The following is a 21075-nucleotide window of genomic DNA, read 5'->3' on the forward strand; positions in this document are numbered from 1 at the left end:
TTAAGTGTAACATATATTTTTCTAAGCTACATGTATATAAACATTCTTGCATTTAAGAAAAAAAAAAAAAATATAATGGTTTCAAATTTTTAAGGTCTGTGATTCTTACACAGATCTGTTAGAAGTGTTTATCGCAATAAGTCTAGATTTGTATTACAATGACAACTCTAGATGTATTATAATTTAGCACACTGTAAAATATATACTTTGCTTTATACTAGGACAATTAACGTTAACGAAAGCTGGAACATATATTAACAAAATAACCCAAAAAATGCAAAGTATCAGTGCAATAATAGAGTTCACATATACGGTCTTATACAATATTTTCATTACAACGCATTTTATTCCCTGTCGCTAGTAAATATAATGATTTGATTAATTTTGTCGTCTTACTCATACGCTGTGCAGTGAAATCGCTGCTCTCATTACGTCACTGTTTGCTATTGACAAACATCACTAAAGTATAAGTTAAAGTATAAAAGGAATATTCATATATAGCGTGTAAAGCGTTCAATTAAAATGTAGCCGTGAAAGTTAATAACATATCATAAGCAAATGAAAGGTCCAATGTTACGATATTCATGATTCGGCGATTCCCGCACTATCTTCGTCCCATTCGGTAGCGAAGCTTCGTATCTTCTTGCGTCTTTTGTTAACTCCTACAGCCTCGTCCCCTTCGACATGCTCTTCCTCGATGATCATTACGGATTCCTGATTCGCGTCCATACTATTATTCTGTTCGCTGCACTGTTCCTCCTCATATTCTACTATCTCCGTTTCATATTGTATCACTTCCTCCACCTGATTACCACATTCCTCCAGTATCTCTTGAGATACCTCCTGCACTTCATCATCATCTTCTTCTTCCTCTTCCATAACCTCCTCGACTTCCTCGACTTCCTCGACTTCCTCGACTTCCTCGACTTCCTCAACTTCCTCGACTTCCTCCACAACTTCCTCAACTATTTCCTCAGTCTCTTGCGCAGCCTCGGCTGGTTGATAGGCCTCGTAGGATCGATCGGCCTCCTCGGCTCCATGAATGTATACAATCATTCCATCATCTGTCCCCTGCATAACTATTTGCTCATTATCAGCGATATCCAGCTGCTGTGGTTGCTGATGATGATCGCTTTCGGCGTGTTGGTAACTGTCGTCATTGTTGACCAACATAATCATATGCTGGCCCTCCAGTTCGTGCTCATTGTAACTGATATTATGCGTTATATCTTCCAGTTCCATTTCTGGCACAATATACTGATCGTTCGCTCCTTTCACTATTGTCACGGTTTCCTGCGTTTCCGCGCCTGCTTCCGTATCTCCGACGCCAAGAGAAGCGGCTATTCCGCTGGCAACGTGACTGAGAGCCTCCGCTTCAGATGACGGTTCCAATGGAATGGCCGGAGCGGCCGCTGCCGACTCATTTGTGTCTCTCTGCATGTCCTTGTGTGCGCAGTCCAGATGTATCTGCAAGTTTGTCAGACGAACAAATACTTTAATGCAGTACGGGCAGCGGTGGCCCTTCGTCTCTTTGCGACCGGTCATACTTCCGTGGCCGGTGTTCAATTCATGAGTGGTAAGGTCAGTGACATTCCTGAACGACTCGTTGCATTGGCCACAATGAATGTCCTCCGAAGGCAGATTGTGTCGAGTAGTAGGTCGATGATGATGATGATTGATCTGATGACGCACCAGCAAAGTCTCCGACAAAGCGACGTACGAGCAAGCTTGACACTTGGGAAAGTTCATGCTCTTAGGCGGCGGTACGTTGTGCTTAGTGTAAAGATGATACATCAGCATATTGCGCTTAGTTGCTTTGTATCCGCAGTGCTCGCACACCCTCGGATCAAACTTCTCCTCGTGCACATCCTGCATGTGTCTCCTGTACATATAGTAATTCGTATATTCCTCATCCAAGTCGCATTTGTTGCACTTCCAAGGGCCTGTTTCGCCATCGATATTGCCGTTGCACTTGGAATCATCGTCAGTGGATAGTAGATTATCGGATTTCAAAACCACGTAAGATACTTTTGTCCTGCCTGCGGCGTCGGATGATTTTGCTTCTTTCTGCATAATCTTCAAGCGAATATTCTTATTGTTCTTCACTAAATGAGGGTACTTTTTCAATACCTCTCTAATGATCTTTGCATGATTGTTGATGGAATCGTCGGTATTCGGTTGATCGTTTGACTTAGACTTCTCTACATTTTCCTTTTCCTCCAGATCAAAACGCACTCTCTTTGCGTTCTGTCCGTCTGGAGATTTCTGGAAATTCTTCGATATACTCCAATCGTCGTCCGAATTCGTGTCTCTCGGACTTTTATCATTATCCTGATTTTCTTCCTCCTCGTCTTCAGTGGTGTCATTTTTACTGTCTCTGTCCGGTGAACGTTTAAGAGAAGAATTTCCTTTCTTGTGTATGTCGGATGCTTGAACAATAGGCTTTGTATTATATGTAATATCGTCGAATGAAGAAAAAACTCCAAGAGCAATATCATCCGCTTCCGGCAGATCAAATCTGGATGGACCAGGAGTCGTTTCGTCAGGTTTATGTATCGAGGATGGACCGTGGATTGTGGATCGTACTTCGTAATTCATCGCTGGAGAGTCATCTAACTTTCTCTTCCAAATGGGAAGCCTTTAATAATAATGATGAATTATTGACATTTTATCATCATAGCATTGCATTTAAAACATTGCGCAATGAAATACATACTTTCTACCAGGCAATGGTTCAGGTAATGGCGAGCTGATGGAGGTGATGACTGGTTTTGCTGAAGGTTTCGAGATCGTCATTACCGGAGATGTTTTCACTGCGTCAACCTGTAAACTGCTCGTGTTGAATTGAGCGTCAAGCAATTTTGTTAGCACTGTCATATTCATCTTTTGTGCAGTACGGTACAAAGCATTCTGTTCTGATGTCCAGTATTCCAATTGTCCAGTATACATAAAGCTGCATATAAATACACAATTATATATAATGAGCAATCATTTTTTAGTGGTAAATATCAAAAGATATATAATATATACCTTATAATAGACTTAACGCATTCATAAGGCATGTCTGAAGGCATAGTAATGACACCGTTAAAGTTTTCATCTTTTTCTTTTTGCTGTTGTTCGAGTTGCATAAAATAGTCTGTACATGTTGTAACTACAAGTCGATGAGCCTAAAAGAAATTTTGGTTAGCACAATATCTATTGATAAATTTCAAACGTCATAATTCTTATACCTGTACTGTGATATCACTCGTAGGAAATTTAATTTTAAGATCAAAAAATAACTCCTCATAATAAAGCTGTTGAAGTCGTTGGAGAAAAAATGATCCCCAATTATCAACCTTTACTTGTTTTAACCCACGCAAAGGGAGTGACTTTTCCTGAATCACTCCTGATTCCATTATGAAGGAATTGACAAACTTATCAACACCTAAGATAAATCAATAAATATTGAATATAAATACACATATGTCATGTTTCTGTAAGATAAATAGAAAGCTATCCAAACTACCAGATTTGCAATATAGATTGTGGAAACAAATTTTAGAAAAAATATAAAAAGTTATTGTTTTATATGCTATTATTTTATAAACTGAATAAATCTAATTTAGATAATTAAATTATTTTAGTTGTTCCAAATATAAGGTATAATTATAGATATATATTACCGATATAATATAGGAAGACAATGATATAGAATCGTGTGATGTTAAATATAATGGCACAATAGTAGGAAAAATAAGAGTAATAATCTTAGCTTGTTTTGACAAATGAAAACATATCACTATCAAATTTTCATGCTTCTAATTTATCGGTTGTTTGTTTCTGTAATGCATTTTCCAGAATATTATTTTAAATGCAGCACTAAACTTATTCAAGTCTCAAAGATCACAAAACGGTTTAAAAAATTTTATCAACACGATGTACAGCGCGCCAATCCACCCTCGTCCATTCCGTCAAGGCCAGTAAGAGCCACATGCACAATTCGTATTTCTACATATATATTTCGTAATATACATCATAGAGTATATAGCATTTCATACCAGAGTTATAAAAAAAGCGTATCTCTACTGCATCTTTTGTCTCTCACGTAAAGAACGAGCAGAAACGTGAGAATTCGGCTACCGAGTGATCGGAAAGATTGGAAGTGCCGCAGAAACGAGCCGAATTAATCCCGGGAACGACATTAATCGTACATTTTCTGGCGGCATGGAGACAGACGCTGGTCGCATACGCGTCTTCCGCCAGTCGCTCGTAGTGCATACCGCGGTTTCGTGACCGGCCCGCCTCGAGTGTGTGTACACGCGAATCGAAAATACTATTGCGCTTATAATTCACGTACCTATTCAGCAGGGATCTCAATAATTTCCGTTCAGCACCATCTCTTACGAATTTTCTCAGTATACAATCAACAGCAAGCATCCCATTATGTGCCGTGACTCATAGATGGAGCTATTCGCGTTCAAGTTTGACAAATATAAAGACGCGAACGCATGAAAGCGACGGGCGTTTATTATGTGCATTTCATAGCGCTGTGCATACGGTGTGTACGTGAGAGCATCTTACTTTGACGATTGTTGAGAAAAACACCATCATATTATTTATTAATATTCGCATATCATTTTTGCAGAATTGTTTACGTCTTTTGATGTGAAATTGTCAGGTAAAATATGTTTTTGCTTGATTTGTCATTTAGTAGTGTTTTCGTGTCTGATAGCAGTGAACATCTTGGAATTAGTTTATCATACTCTCTGATATCTGTCCTTGCAGGGCTGCCTATTATTAGCATCAAACTGCTAACGTAACGACTGGTATTCATAACAATTCACAATCAGCTGTTTGGAACGAGTGAAACATTACAGATAGCGAATAAATGTTTTCAGAGTGCTTCCATGTACTGATAGTTGAGTGATGTTCTAGTCCGAATAACCTAACCTAACCCAGAAAAACTAACGCAAATGGCAACAACAACGGGTAAAAGAGTGCAGGATCTTCCACCAAGAGGAGGCTATGCTTCTATCCAAACAGAAAGGGTTAAACTACGTAGCATTCTTGGCGGTAAAATGACAAATTTACCATTAATTAGTTTGTTGAAAAAGTTAAAAAAAAGTGAGTTAACACTATTACGTAATGATGTTTTTATAAAACTTTATAGCAAGGAGTACAATTGGACTTTTCTTAACCGTTACACTTAGCGGTGCCTATTGCTATTATCTGAATTTTAAACTGATCAGACGACAACAAATCGAGATGAGAAGTTCACGTTTGGCTATATGGCCAGCATTGCTAGCGGAACGTGACAGAGCGTAAGAATTTCATATGTACTTTTAGTCTAATATATTTTAATTAACGAAACAAAGTACGTAATTAATAGAGTATTAAATTTTGTAAAATTTATCTCTTTTTGCAGTGTCTTGAAGCAAATGAGGCGTAATCGAGATGAGGAAGCTGAGTTAATGAAAAATGTTGATAGATGGGAAGTTGGAACATACTATGGAGAACCAATATTTTTCCTGGATGACGAAAATCAATATAGGGATCCTTTATTCATGGAACATTTTGCTCACTCTGATCCAGATTTCCTAATGTCACGTAGTACGCGTCATCTATGGACATAAGAGTATCACCAGCATTTGAGATTCACGATTCTGGTCAGTTGTGGCTTATTGTGGAGCACAGCTAGTGCAGGTAGTCTAAATAATAATGAGAAGTATAAAGATTGTAAATTATAAATTATCATAAATAACATTTTGAATCCACAGATCAGAATAAAAGCATTATATTACAATCCCATCTATCAATATTCCTTTAGGAATCTTTTAAGTTATCTAAAAAAAAAAAAAAAAAAAGTTTGAGAAAGAGTGACGTGTCATTTGATGTGTTCTTTTTTTTTAAGCATGCCGAAAATTAAATGGAATATTTACACATGGTGCAGTTATCGCCACTTTGATTTCAGAAAAAGCTTTTTTAGAAGGTTAAATGTCAATGATGTAAGAATAACTGGTTGACAAGATATACTTTTACTAAGGTGGTAACAAATGGGAAGAATGAATTCGATTGGCTGCGCCATGTTGTCGACACAGCTTGTCATTCTGAAATGATGTGTGAAACTGGCATCGTGATCTCGAGCCTCCTTTCTATAAGAAATGTATATCCAAAGCTCATATCCAACTATTCTATTCTTAAAACTTTTGGATGCTTCCGGAGAGATAGCCTTTTTTTATTTGACACAGGTCAGACTGCCTGCTGTGTTTTTAAGAAAAGGATGGAAAAAGGAATCTCTCATTATCTCACTCTATGTAAGAAAAAGGAACTGACTGACAAAAGATTTACAATGTCATGATATTCCTTTTCTGTTCTTGAAGAAAAGAATTGGGATAAGATCTTGTACTCTACTTTCTACTTTCTGACGATTTTAGAAGTAAGTTTTTTGAAACGTTTGTGGTATATATATTTCTTTTATAATATAAATCATTCGTTTTATACAATAAATTTTGCCGACTTCAAGAAAATTTGACTCTTGATATTTTTATATCTCAAGATATCTCTATAGACATTGTCTATCTATTATCAATTTGACAAATATAAATTATCTAACGTCAACATTGAAAAGTTATGACGAATAACAGCTTTCCTTGGTATTTCCGAGAAAAAAATTGCTTCCAACTTTGTTGAAAAAAATGGTCCTTAGAATTTCTCTTAAAAACTATTACACAAGTTAAAATTTGAATGACGTTTTTATCAATAAAGCAAGATGCATTTTTATAAAAATGTATACAATCTAAACAAATATATTTGCTCACAACTCTTTCAGATTGCAATTCGAATCTATGAAAACGCAACTTGTAGACAATTGTCTCGAAATGCGATAAAAAGAACGCATTAATTCACGCTAAACTGATCGTCCGTGAAGGAGAGGGGAAAGGGGTATTGAAGTTCTCACGACTAGCATTCCTATCTAGAGCGTGGCCAATGATTCATTCGCGCGAACGGTAATCGCCAATTGATGCCGCGCTATCGGAGCACGTGGATGTACGTCGCGTATACACGCGCGTGTGCGCGCGGACCGCGTGAGCGAAAAATGTCACGCGCGTTGGCATCGGTTTTTCCGTGAACCGGGTAGACTCAGGTAGTGGAATCTTTGAAAATGCGCTTAGGCGCCCAGTCGTGCCTACCGCTTACTCTCAAACGGTCGGCCGCGCATTACTGACATCCCGCCGGCAGCGAAACAAGTGTCTGTGTACAAAATGGCGACGTCCGGAGCATCCACTGTCGCAGAGATCGCCAGGAAGCGGCAGCAAGCGGCAACGGTGCTGCGACGGTGAGTGTGAAGTGCTGCAAAGCGAGTGGGACGTGCGGCAACGTACGCGCGAGGCTGCGACAACGACGACCCGACTCGACTCGACCGACCGCCAACCGGTGCGGTACGGTGCGGCGCGGCAGAGTGCGGTGCGGTGTGGCGCGGCGCGGTGCGGTGCGGTGTGGTGCAGTGTGGTGCGCTGCCTAGCCCCGGGTAGAGCGGTATCACAGCGGCAGCGTCGTCTCGAAAGATGTGGTTAGAGGAGCGCAGGAGGCGATAGCAGCTCGACGCATAGGCCTCGGCCGATTGGTGGCCGATGAGGGCAGGTAGTTGTGCAGAGACAGAGAAGGGCTGGCACGTAGGCAGGTAAACGAAGACGCAATACGAAGTGTGGGCCTTAGCGGCGGAACAGCTTGGCAACGGTCGGCGGAGGGCCAATCTGTCCCGGGCAGTGCGGTACGATTGGCAGTGCTACACGTCGTCGTCCATCATAGTTCCCGTCCGTCCGGCCACGCTGGGTGTGTGAGGATAGCGCAGCGACAACATCGTCGCGCATCGCTTTCCACAGTCTTGCCGTCGACACCGACGGTGACGCTGGTGCGGAAGCGAGGAGAGAGAGCGTGCGAGGGACGCGAGGCTTTCTCGAGAGAGCGGCAGCGACATTACGATGGCGACGATATCGACAACGACGACGACGACGACGACGACGACGACGACGACGACGACGACGACGACATCATCATCGACGACATCGACATCGACGCCGACATCGACGTCGGCGTTAGGAGCGACAATGAAGAGCGCAATGGCGATGACGGAGCATAGGAAGTCTTACAACCAGCTCTGCCGTTTGTGCGCCTCCTTCGACGCCGTAAGGATGGACATATTCGGCGAGGAAGGCAAGAATCGGCAACTCGTTCAGAAGATACAGGCGTGCCTGCCGTTCAAGGTGAGTTATTTATTTTTCTCTCTTTTGTCCACGCTCCTCGCGATGCCGTTGTTATCCTCGTGGAACTCGCTTTCGCTCTACTTTTCTCTCCTTTTTTCTTTTCTCTCTTTGTTCCTCAGTGTCCCTTATTTTCTTTCTCTCTCTCTTTCGCCCTCTTTCTCTCTCTCTCCCTCTCTCGATTTCGTTTACGTCTCTGAGTCACCTCCTTCGGCACTTTGTGGCCCTGCACGACTCGTCCTCGATCTCATTCCTCCGAGACGCGAGAGAGACGGAAAGAGAGTGAGAGAGAGATTCACGGACGACTCGTTCGGCGTCGACGGGGCGTTACTGGGTGAAGGTTTTCTTCCCACCGCCGACGCGTCATCGCCGTCGGCCATCGCGCTCTCGCTCGCACGCTCGTCCATCGAGCGGCGTCCTCGGTGACGAATTCCATACCCGGTGACCGTCGCTTATCGAGGACGACGCGACGGCGGCGAGGTCGGCACGACGCGTGGAGGGACGCCCCGTCGCGCGATGCGCCGGCGACATTTTGTTTGCCGCCACGGCACATTTACCGCTCCTCCACCGAGACTCAGCTGCCGTTGTACGTTATCGTCGCCGTCGTCGTCAGGTCAATCCATCTCGACGCTAATGCGTAGTGCGACGCGACAACGGTTGCGCGCCGGACTGCGTTCTGGCCGCACTTCGACCTTATGCATTTTGATATTTTAAAGGTCACGTGCACCGTGCCGCCGGAATTATCATCGTTTTATTAATCCCATGTCCAACGGGGTCTATTATATACGCTACAGGCTTTAATAGTCCGAGTAAACACGTGAAGCTTAATTCTTCTCAAGTCGAAAGTGGGAGTCGACGCTTTGTTAGAAACACGTGGTCTTCTCGGTATCATTTCTATTATTCCTGCCAAGTCTTTTAAATAAATATATATTTAACGCACGGATAAAAACAACTATATACCGTTATTAAAAACCGAGAGATTGATATCTCGAATTTTTAATAATCCTGCACAATTAGTTTGCAAAAACTCCAATTCTCTTGTTAACATTATTATACTTAACTTATTGCATGTAGCTTATTCGAGACCTTTATTTTCTAATAAAAATATCCCAAAGCACCTCATACTATATAATAAAGTTATTATTAAAGAGTAAATAGAGAGTACAATTTTGCTTGAATAATTAAGGATTAAAGCGCGCTGTATTTTTATCGAGAATTTTTCGCAGATTTCTTAAGAGTTTGCTCATCGCGTCTTAAAGTTGTAAATCACATCTGAGAGTTTCATCTATTCAAATTGATTATTACGAGATACTCGCATAACGATGTACGACGTGCATTTTAATAATGTGTTAGCGCGGACGTTTATTGTGAAGAATTTTCTAGCTTTTAATGATGTGAGGGATAATTAAAATAACGGTATACTTACATCTACGAATGGTAGATTAATTTGGATAATTTCAATTGAGACGGTTTTACTTTAACATATAATAACCAGATACGATAAAATAAAAATAATACATCCAATAATTATGTCATGAAGGAGGGTTTATATATCTGACATAAGATTATTCTTAGCGGTGCTTGTTTTGTAAATTTTTTTTTTTTTTTTTTTTTTTGTAAGATTCTGTAAATTAAATTTATCTTCTATTACTCAATGATATAAAAACATTTTAAAATATTTTTGAAAATAAATTTATATTTAAAATATATGTATATTTATATAACATCGATATTGGCTCTTTAAATATCAGACATTATAGATAATAAATGATTGCAATAGATTGTTTTATTATGTTCGATACTGCTAGCAATGAATTTAATTTGATTAATTTTAATGGAGTGTTTAGAAACACATGTGATGAGAGCCAAAGAAATTAAACTTATTATGCCATCAGTTACTGTATTAATGTAAAAGCTTCATGAAAATGTCGGAATTGTTGTGTTTCAGATAGAGGAAGATGATTCTCTGCCGAATGTCGTGTGTTATCGATGCATGTTTAATTTGGAAAATTTTTATGACTTTAGAACTGCGTGCATTCACGCAGCTGCTTGGCTGCAAAAGAATAAGCCAAAAACAGAAGGCGTAAGTGTCTCAATTTATTATTAAAATAATTAAATATTTAAGTAATCTAATTATCATATTTTTGCTCTTGATTGACAAAAATTATTGAATAAATTATAGTTCAGCTATCAAACTTTATTCACTAGATTTGTATTCTGAAATTTGCACCAGCTGGAAAATTACAAGAAAAACGGTATTTTTTTTTTTTTTTTTTAACATTCCGATTACAAGTAAATTATGATAAAAAGAAAATATGGAAGATGATTTTAAACTGCATTACATTACAAAAGGTATCGTCATATTATGTGTATATCATAGGCGAGCGATGACGGTGCAAATGATAGCGCGCAATGCGGCAAGGTGCACGCGGAGCTTCTCAAGGAGAAGGAAAACATGCCAATACTTATCCCAGAGGCGCCAGTGGTCAATCCCAATGCGGCATTAGGTACACCGCCGAGATTAAATTCCGACGGCGAAGCGGATCCCGAGATAGAGGAGATTCTCGATACAAGTGAAGGTACGGACGAAGGTATGCTTGTATATTTTTCACTACTTCTACCATTCTTCCTTCGTTTTATCCGAGACAAGTTATCGCTTATCTGTCGTTATTTTTTTCTTATTAAGCAACAGTAGTGGACGATTCGGAAGACCGCCGATCGGAATATGAATACGAAATGGACATGGAGACGAATCCCAGCGACTTTTTGGAAATGACACCGATGGTAACCGAAGACAACGAGGAAGAGTGCGGCACGAGCAATCCGAGTGCCGCGACCACTCAGGACGCCGCCGCCGTCTTTCCGCATATATCACAGCAACACGAAGTCTACGTCTGCTCTTTGTGCAACAAGGCGTTTAGCTCCAAGGGTCACTTGTCTTTGCATGCGAGGATTCACGTGGGTGAGGGTGACGTGATCGGCGAAAGAGTAATCACCGACGATCACACTTCGTATCAGCGGCCGTATCAATGCGATCTTTGTCATAAATCGTATTCTACTGCGAAGCATCGTTGGGGACACGTTTCCACAACTCATCGGTGAGTAAGCTTCAGCAATCTGCAGCATATAATTTTATACGTATAAATTAGCACAAATCTGCCGTGAGCAATGTAATGTATTGACTGTTAAAATTTTTAGTAGACCGAAAAATCTAATTACATTATGTTTTTAAGAATTTCACAAGATTTTCTATGGATAATGGATGATCCAGATAATTAATTTTTTTGATGCAAAATGAATATACTATTATATTTTTGTTTAACAATTCAATTTGAATGGAGATTTTTCATGTATTTGATTGGCACTTTTTATCTCAGGGGACATCCTGCTGTGACTTGTGCGTATTGCTCGCGCATTTACTCAACACGATACAATCTCGACGAGCACATAAAGTCACGACACGCTGGTCTACCACCGCCGCCAGAGTTATCGGTTTCCTTTTCTCGCACAGAGACTCGTTATCAGTGCCAAATAGCACAGTGTTCAATGGTTTTTACGGATTTAGCAGATTTTAACGCGCACCGTCAGATATGCGTCGAGGAGCAACGCACTGATTTGTTGGGACAAGTTGAAGCACAGAGCAACAAGAATTTGGTCGATACGTCTGATGTTACGAGTTTAGACTCGGACGACGATAATAAAGACTTTAGGAGTGCCGAAGCTAAACTGGCGAAAAATCCACAGTTGACTATATTGAAACAAGCACTGACTAAAGGAGACAGTTTGAAGCGCAATTATGATGATGATGGTTCAATAACCAGTTCTAAGCCGAGGAAAATAGTTAAAACAGGTAAAATTTTATCATTAAAATTATAATTGTTCTCGTATATAGAATTAGAATTAATTTTGAATGTGTTTTTCAGAAGGTAGCGAAACAAATTCCCAGAAGAGATGGTATTGCGATTTTTGTTCGCAAAATTTCACGTCAGTCGACAGTTTGAAAGAGCACGAGGTTATACACGAAGCCGAGAAACCGTATATATGTTTGCTGTGCAAAAGAGATTTTATGTTGAAGACTTCCTTGAGCAAGCACATTTTAACGTTACACGGCGTCGATCCTGCTCCTTTCGTTGAAAGCGACAAGTGTCTAAAGACGGCCATAATGTCGCAGAGTTGGAACGACCAGATAGATGTTAGTGTTTATGACCAAAGCGAAATGAAGGAATCACCGGAATTCCCACCGTCACCCGAGGTAAGGATACGAGAAATTTTAGTCCGCGCTTTTTATTAATATCGGAGAGACATATGTTGATGTACTACTGCGTACAATATCACGTTCGACAGATAAATGTGCAGAACAACATTGTCTATGACGACAAAGACTTGAAGAACAACGATGACAATGTAGAAATCGAAACAGTATTTATATGCGAGGTTTGCTCGAGGGACTTTAGTGATCGAGCGTCGTTATGGTTGCACATACGAGCAACACACAAGGATCTTGCTGCATTTGCTTGCGGTGTGTGTTTAAAGATTTGTTCTGATAACGCACAACTGCAGAATCATGTCAATATGTACCATGGGGTATCTCAGCGTTCAATATCGGAGCAAAGGAGGTACGCTAGCATTTTACGTTGTCTACTTTCTTTTTGTATTCTATTTTCAGTTTTCCAACTTTTATCGTTTCAAATAACATTTCTCATTTTTTTTTTCATATATCCCATTATTTCAATTAAACTAATTAATTTTACCCGAAACATTCAGGTATAAATATGTGGAATATAGTTGTAAAATTTATTTCTAACTGCTAATGTAGGTACAGTTGCACGATATGCGGTAGACAGCATGACTCGAGAAAGAAGCTAATCGCCCACGTCTCTATACACAATATCGATCCTGGATATGATCCTGCAACTTTTGTACAATTAAATAGTAATTACTACAATGAGAATTTAAATGGTATCGAAGGAAACGAACAATTATTACAAGATATGGATGGAGAAGAAGACGAGAAAGTCGATTGCTGCATTTGTTACAAATCGTTTCCAAATGAGGATCATCTTATACGGCATCAGAGAAATGCTCACAAGGTTTGTAAGATCTGCCGTACCTTTCAATAAAAGTTTTTGTGGCAAGTTTGACGTAAAACGATATCGTAAGTGGTGCGAGATACGAAAAAGTTTTGTGTGTTGCAGTCTGAACAAATAGTTTCGATAGGGGACGCTGCTGGGAGCGGAAATGCGTTAAGTGTTAACGGCAACAGCAATAGGACGCAAATGCATTTATTTTTCATGTGCGAAGTATGTGGCACTTCTCATTCCAGTAAATGGGAACGCTGGTTGCATATCAACAATATGCATAGTAACGAACCTTCGATTAAGGTAAGTTGAAGAAACGGAAAAAAGATAATTTTTTTCCGTCGCACGCGTTATTCTAATTTCCGATTGTGTCGTCATTTCAGTGCGAATGGGAGAACTGCGGGAAGATATTCGCGACGAAAACGTTGCGCAACGACCACATACAGCATCATCTGGTGCAAGGCCCGTCGCCGAATACCTGCGAAATATGCGGGAAACTGTGGGCCACCCGTGTCGATTACTGGAAACACGTGATGGGCGTGCACGCGGACACGGTACCTCTGATTTGCGGTGTTTGCTTGAAAGTATTCTCCGACGTGATACAGTTAAGTACGCACGTGAGAACGAAACACTGGCCCCTGACCAATGGTGACTTTAGCTGTGATATTTGCGGTCGGCCGTATTCTAACAAGTCGAAGATGTCGCGGCACAGGAAGATCCACGGTTTGGAGGCGGCGGTAGGGGCGGACACTGCCTGTGATAATAGCAGCCTCAACGAGACGACCAACGAATCGGTCAGACCGGATCACAACGGCGCCGTGGAAATCGAATTGAACTGCGAGCTCTGTCCCGATCTGGCGTTTTCCAATCTGGAGAGTTTATGCAATCACCGACGGACGATACACCGTCTCTTCCCATGCGATCTGTGCATCAAGTGTTACGGCAGAACGTCGCATTTGTGGAAACATGTGAACAGAGTGCACAAGGGTCACGCGGACGTGACTTGCCCGTACTGCTCGAAGACAAGCGCGTCGCGGGAACATCTGGCAGCGCATATCGCGAAGATTCACAAGCCCGATAAAGACAGTCAGAACTTCGTCACTTCGAAATCTTTAAGCATGGAGGACGGCGTCATGCATTACTGCGAGAAGTGTCATAAGGGATTCCACAAGCGTTACCTGCTTCGCCGTCACATGAAAGGCTGCCAAAACTACCGCAAAGATCCCAGCGCGCTGTTGACGCGCTGCCGCGCCTGCGAGAGAATATTCAAGGACCGTGCGAGTCTGCAGAAGCACATCGAAAATCACCACAGCACGTACACGTGTCATTTGTGCAACGAAACAATCACCTCGAAACTGGGCATCATGACGCACAACCGCGTCAAGCACATGGATCATCCGGACTTGACGTGCGAGCACCCGAACTGTAAGAAACTCTTCCGCACGAAGGAGGATCTGGAATCCCATCGAAAGGACCACAAGTATCACACCAATCCGGACGTGTGTGACTATTGCGGCGACACCGTGGAAAACAAGCTGAAACTGAAGATGCACGTTCTGTCGCTGCATCGAAACGAGATTGGCGTATCTTGTGGCGTCTGCCTCATTCCCATGAAGGATCCCAAGGAACTGAAGAAGCACGTCGAAACGGAGCACAGCAGCGTACTTTCCAATCCGAACACGTGTCAGGTGTGCGGCAAGCAATATGCGTCCAAGTGGAAGGCGTTTGACCACACGAAGAAGTGCCACGGAAAAGTTTTTCTCACGTGCAAACAGTGTCTCGCGGTCTTCACGGAGGAGAGCGAGATACGCGACCACTACGAGCATATGCACAATGTTCCGAAGGACCAATTAGCCGTTTTCGAATATAGGATGGATATAAGTGTGAAGAGAGAAGGTTACGACACACCCGACATCATCGTGAAGGAGGAACCGGACGATTTGGAGTACGACGAGGAGATGGGCGACGACAGCTTGAGCGATTCTCGCAAACGCAAACGGTCGCCGAATGACACGTACGATTGCGAGATGTGTCCCGAGATCTTCCTCAATCTCGAGACCCTCGCCAAGCATTATCAGAACGTGCACAACACCGATCCCGTTCGTATGTTCAAGAAATTCAGAAAGGACGGCGACGGCAAGCGCAAGATGAGGAACAGAAACAACTTCGAGTGCAAGAATTGCAAGAAGCATTTCACCACCAAGACTCTCTACTGGAATCACACCAGCGTGTGCACGCGGCGAAACTCGGTCGGCAGATACGACATTCCGAACAACATCCCGACGTCGATTCTGGAGTCTCATCTGAAGAACAATAATCAGATTCAGCGAGAGGAACCGATGCCGCTGGCGAACGAGTCCAACTTGAACATTCCCGATTTCAATCTATTCGAGGACATCAATTTGCAACTTTCGGCGCAGAAACCCGTGCCGAATCTCATGCCGTTGTCGCAGATGAAGCCGAGCAACGGCAAGTGTTCGAGAAAGGACTCGCGCAAGGTGTACGACGAGTCGACCAACACCGAGTGCACGTGCGAGGTTTGCGGCAAACAGTGGCCTGCTAAGAAACATCTGTGGCAGCACTTGATTCGCTTCCATCGCGCAGAAGCCGCCGTCACATGCGGCGTATGTTTGAAGCTGTGCAAATCCTACGAAGATTTGGCTGATCACCTGAAGGCCGAGCACGCCCCCGTTTTGTCGCCAGAAGGTAACAACTTCACCTGTAAGACGTGCGGCAGGTATCACAACGCGAGAAGTAAATTGCTGCTTCACATGAGCATCCACATCGGGAATTTCCGGTGTCAGAGATGCGAGCAAGGTTTCGCCAGCGAAGAGAAGCTTATCGAGCACGCGGCGATCTGCAGCTGCAAATCGGAGTTCGTGGATCACGCCGCTGCGGACGAGGATAACGTGAAAAACGAGAACGACGAAAAGGGCAGCCTGATCGCCGACGAGACGTCGGTCATCGGCGAGGCGGAGGAAGCGGACTTCGAATCGGAAGGTGAAGCGAGCAGGAGCATCCACGAAGAAGACAGCAATAGTGAGGAGGACAACTCGGAAAATAGCGATGACTCTGACAGTAATAGTAATAGCAATAGTAATAGCAGCTCGAGCGAGGACGAGGACGAAGAAGAAGGAGAGGAGGAAAACGGGAACGAGTCTGGCACGAGGACCAGCAGTAGAGCGAGCAATAATACTGTGTCGTGTAATTCCGAAAGTGACAGCGAATCGGACACGGACGAAGCGGAGGTGCATGCGATTAAAGAAGAAGTGCCGCAAATGAGTAGCATCAATAGGTTCAGAATACACGGCGAAGACGTTCAAGAGAATTCGCCGATGGAAGAAAACGTTGAGGACGATGTGGAAACCGTAGTGACGGGTGCAGAACAAGCTAAACAAAGTAACTTGAATAATCTATTGATTTCCGGCACTTCCGCAAACGCTAACAAATTTGAGGCAGCGCATCACGAAGAATCGATTAAAATGGAGGTGAGCGTGGACTTATCTGAGGACAGCAACAATGAAGAAGAAGAGAATGATGAAAATGAGGAAGAGGAGGAGGAAGAGGAAGAGGAAGAGGAAGCGGAAGCGGAAGCAGAAGCAGAAGCAGAAGCAGAAGTAGAAGTAGAAGAAGCAGAAGAAGAAGAGGAAGAAGAAGAAGAACAGAACGAGATCAAGATTGAAAGTGAGGAAGAAGGTGAGAGCGAGGGTGAGGGCGAGGGTGAAGGCGAAGTCGATAGCGACGCCGAGGACGAAGGCGAAGCAGAGGAAGAGGAAGAGGAAGAAGATGGTGAGGAGGATGACGAAGGACCGCCCGTCTTGAGCCCAATAATGCCCTTGTTAGCGGAAAACGAATCTGAAGAGCACAACAGCACAAGGCACAAGCTAAGTCCGATGGTTCCGCTGAGTATCGACAAAATAGAGAAGTGCGAGATGATAGAGATACCAAACGACGCCGAGAATGCGGACGCTCCGTCGAACGCGTCCAACTTCTTCGCGACTAACAACAACGACTTACCTGTGACGTGGGAGGACGACTTGGAAGGGGATGACAATGCCAATGCCGACGACATGAACGTGAAAATCGACGAATTCAAGAAGGAGTACAAAGTGAACGAGGGCGATGAGTTCGAGGAGGATTCTACGAATGAGAATGTAGTGGACGACGGTGGAGACAATCAAGTGCACGAGATACATAATCTGGACGGGACTGTGTTGATGGTGGCTAATGATGCGGACGGTAATCAGATCTTGATAGAACAAAACATGCTAGACATCGATAACGAAGACTCTAACGCCGAGACGACGCAGTATATTTACCCGGAGAACGCTTACGAGATCGAGAATGAGGAAGAGGAGGAGGAAGAGGAGGAGGAAGATTATGCGACGCAAAATGAAACCGACACTATGCAGATGGACGAGATGCAAGATGGTGTGTCTTACGTTCAAGAGATGTCCGAGAACGACGACAGTATGGAGGGTGAAATCGAAGAGAACAGTAGTGATGCACAGAAGTAGTAGGACACGAGTGCCAAAACGGGAGAGGTAACTAGGATTACAAACTTGTAACAAAGTGTAAAATAATTCACACACACACACACACACACGACTCTAAGATAATTAAGATTCTCCAAAAAAAAAAAACATACATATGTACCTTGAAAGATATTGTACAGTAGGGTAAGTGAAGAGTACTTGTAGCGTCGAAGGATTTTTGATAGAGTATGCGTAAAGAAGATTATACGACGAGATTTCATTTTCATCGATCTGCCAGGGGCGTTGCGCTCACAACTTACGCAACGTTGCAAAGCTTCCGAAATGCCACTGATCGTTTTAAAGAATGACACGGTTTTGCGTTATTGAACACTGTAGATAATATGTTTAAGTACTGTTATGGAAGTTATGATTTATAAATTTTTTTTTTTTTTTTTTTTTTTTTTTTTTTTCCACGTTTTCGATCTGAAGAGTATCAAAGATAGAAATTGATTATAGAGTATTGTTCATTTACATGAGTAGTAATTTTTTGACAATAATACATACTGCATGTCCGCGCCGTTCTACGTGAGATGCCATCCGCTAGACAATATGACGCAAGTTCATGAATTTAACGATGATAGCGGCTACGCCGCGTTTAAGGAATGATAATGCGCCAGAGTTAAAAGTCAGCAGAGTGTGTCAAAGTCTTTCTTCTTTTTCTTCTCAAATCGTGTAGAAATTCTTTTTTTAAACTGGCTAAGTATTTAAAATCGTGTAGGAAGCAGAAAACCATGACAGAGAAAACATCGCAAAGTTGCGTCGAAAGAACATTAAACGAAACGCGTAAATTTGAATGCCATTATTTATACGCAATCACGCGCTTGACCAATTTCTCGTAAAACTTCAACTTTCTCTGTTTCCTTATGCAGATTGTCTTCTAGTTAATGATGACACAATTATACTGAAACACTTGATTGACTATCATGCATTATGCGTATAAAAAAAATCGAATTTATTACAACGGAAGCAACAAGTACCATCCACATTTTATGTCAAGACAGATTTAGCGTCCTATTCTTTTTCTTAGCGTAAAGAAGCGAAAATCGCGCAGTCTCTTGCTATATTTTTATGGAAGTAAAAAGAAAAGAAGAGTTAATGTAAATAATAGCTTTAAAGAATTAATCTGTACAGTTACGTAATGCGAGCGTGTTTGTACGTATGCATGACAGAGCTTGTATGAATGTACAACAAACGATACAGATGTGACTGAATACTTATATATTAAAGAAAGAAAGCATACCTCGATCATACTTTAACAATTAGTTGAGATTAGAGCGGTAACAATTGCTTTCCATCGCTCACGACGTCATGAACTGCTTCGTTTTTTAAACTTCACACTCGCATCAAATGCAGAAATGTTCACGCGTATATAACTGTTGATTAGAAGTTTTAAAAATATTCAAATAATTCGTTAATTTGTTCAAGATTCTAAATTTAAAATGTGTTATATCGTGAAAATTAATCCAAAGTGTCTTAAACCAAGAAGCATAAGGCATTCGTGACGCCGTGTGTTAATTCAACCGTATTTGTCGGGTTTGTCAATTGTTCAGTTTGAGAGGCGAATAATATCAAGAGAGAAACAACATAGAATCGTTGTATTTGGATTGAGAGATTTGATTTCACAGATTTGCGTAAGAGTTGGAAACCATATTAGAGATGACAAAATGCAGACGGCTGGTATTATTTACCATTCGTCAATTTCTAATAACATGTGTCAGCGATCTCTTTTTTTCCTTTTTATTTATTATATTCATTCCAAAGTAATTTCTAAGGTATATTAGACTTTATGAATGATAACACTGATTTGCCATATGTATTATGCGATTATATATAAACGATCTACTTTGATCTTGCAGAGAGGAGTTGAAATTTAAATTTAAATTAATTTTAAGATATGGTTTTTCGTAACGTTCTATCGTGTTCGTATATCGTTTTTTTTTATTTACGAGTTTAGTGCTACTAAATGCGACCACTGTTGCATTTTAAATTTATAAAATAATTCTAAGAAATGTCATTAAAAAAGCATTTATATTATTATATTGCATAATTCAATTAAATATTGCGTGTTCATTTAAAATGAATCATACATGAAAGCTCGTATCCGCGCTTACATAAGTTCACCTAAAAATTATTCTCTGAGCGGACTTTACAGTGTAACAAAAAAATTAATCAAAAAGAGTCATTTACATGTGAGTTTAATTATCTGAAATTGTTTAAAATATCTCCTCATTCTGCAATAAGTGGATCGCGAATTATATCTATTGTCTAATACAGATATGTGCGAGGACGTTATATATAATTTATCATAAATTATCATTATATTTGTTCACAACTCAGATTACAATAATTATTCTCCATGTGTTTTTGCAGAATGAATTACTTTTTTTACCCTGCCCGATTTTACACTTCTACAATATAAGGATCGTCCAAACTATTATATAATTTTAACAATATCCAAAATTATATACAGCTACAATTTTCATACATTGCTAGATTAATTCTTATCGAATGATGATGATATTACATTTTTGGAAATCTAAAACTATTCCTGAGACTTCTGCTGAAATAAAATTTGCCCTCGAAACTTATAAGACTATTTTTATTTATTATTTACAAACGCTTGTACGAAGAATTGTTCAACAGGTACGTAAAAAAATATAATTAATACGAATATTTTGTTCAATTAATATAATTATCACTTATAAGTTAGTTAATATAAATCTCTTGAATTATTTATTATGTATTCTGCATAAAGTACATTGCAAAAATAGATACAAATGTTAGGAAATATGTATAGTTAATTGCAATATGTTAAAATTGAAGTTCTTTATTTACGAGATTTTTTTATTTTAAATTTCTCACGATTGTACGGTTTTTATATGAATTTTTTTCAGAAAATTTGAGATTTCTTCTTTATTCCAGCAGGATGTCAATTGTGTTAAAACATTTGTTAAATTTGTTAAAATATGTTATATTGAGAAAAGTAATAGCGATAAACATTCTGTACTGAAAGAAAAATTTTATTTATTTCGTCGTACATTGTGCAAGAAGAAATTACGTTTGATTTTCTTGCCTCTGATGTCATAATTTAATATAGTTGCAGCGACCGGTCTACTGCCCTAAGGGTCGGAAACGCGTGCCGAACTCAGCCATCTTCCAGCTGCGATGTCAAAAGCGAGGAAATTACGAGGAAATACACGCGAATGAATCTCTTGA

At 40.9% G+C, this 21075-nt stretch overlaps 3 protein-coding genes across 12 annotated transcripts; 2 read left to right on the plus strand and 1 right to left on the minus strand.

Moving 5' to 3' along the window:
- On the minus strand, window positions 1-4482 carry Cp190 (centrosome-associated zinc finger protein CP190). 3 transcript variants are annotated; one of them, XM_012359997.2, is made up of 5 exons: window positions 4343-4482; window positions 3234-3430; window positions 3031-3170; window positions 2717-2953; window positions 1-2638 (listed from the first exon to the last, which is right to left on the minus strand). In XM_012359997.2, exons 2-5 carry the CDS (start codon window positions 3399-3401, stop codon window positions 583-585), a joined length of 2601 nt encoding a protein of 866 aa, XP_012215420.1. In that variant the 5' UTR covers window positions 3402-3430; window positions 4343-4482; the 3' UTR covers window positions 1-582. The 3 variants fall into 3 exon arrangements, with proteins under 3 accessions (XP_012215420.1, XP_012215422.1, XP_012215423.1); XM_012359999.2 differs by lacking the exon at window positions 4343-4482 and adding an exon at window positions 4044-4334; XM_012360000.2 differs by lacking the exon at window positions 4343-4482 and adding an exon at window positions 3669-3976.
- Window positions 4483-4525: 43 nt separating this feature from the next.
- ND-B16.6 (NADH dehydrogenase (ubiquinone) B16.6 subunit) lies at window positions 4526-5788 on the plus strand. Of its 4 annotated transcripts, none has more exons than XM_012360003.2 (5): window positions 4542-4663; window positions 4771-4811; window positions 4884-5058; window positions 5156-5306; window positions 5411-5788. In XM_012360003.2, the coding sequence occupies exons 3-5, from the start codon at window positions 4959-4961 to the stop codon at window positions 5616-5618; spliced, it is 459 nt and encodes a 152-aa protein (XP_012215426.1). In that variant the 5' UTR covers window positions 4542-4663; window positions 4771-4811; window positions 4884-4958; the 3' UTR covers window positions 5619-5788. The 4 variants fall into 4 exon arrangements, with proteins under 4 accessions (XP_012215428.1, XP_012215424.1, XP_012215426.1 ...); XM_012360004.2 differs by having other exon boundaries at window positions 4544-4663; window positions 4771-4801; XM_012360005.2 differs by lacking the exon at window positions 4771-4811 and having other exon boundaries at window positions 4526-4663.
- An 808-nt stretch (window positions 5789-6596) lies between these two features.
- Window positions 6597-20450, plus strand: LOC105667851 (zinc finger protein Xfin-like). Of its 5 annotated transcripts, none has more exons than XM_067349591.1 (10): window positions 6597-8249; window positions 10195-10329; window positions 10627-10837; window positions 10933-11344; window positions 11624-12096; window positions 12173-12498; window positions 12591-12862; window positions 13063-13336; window positions 13442-13627; window positions 13708-20450. In XM_067349591.1, exons 1-10 carry the CDS (start codon window positions 7968-7970, stop codon window positions 17839-17841), a joined length of 6705 nt encoding a protein of 2234 aa, XP_067205692.1. In that variant the 5' UTR covers window positions 6597-7967; the 3' UTR covers window positions 17842-20450. The 5 variants fall into 5 exon arrangements, with proteins under 5 accessions (XP_067205692.1, XP_067205693.1, XP_067205694.1 ...); XM_067349592.1 differs by having other exon boundaries at window positions 6598-8249; window positions 10939-11344; window positions 12170-12498; XM_067349593.1 differs by having other exon boundaries at window positions 6598-8249; window positions 10627-10825; window positions 12170-12498.
- Window positions 20451-21075: the final 625 nt, after the last annotated feature.

The sequence above is a fragment of the Linepithema humile genome, chromosome 2 (assembly GCF_040581485.1).
Source record: "Linepithema humile isolate Giens D197 chromosome 2, Lhum_UNIL_v1.0, whole genome shotgun sequence".
In the NCBI taxonomy this organism is placed as follows: domain Eukaryota; kingdom Metazoa; phylum Arthropoda; class Insecta; order Hymenoptera; family Formicidae; genus Linepithema; species Linepithema humile.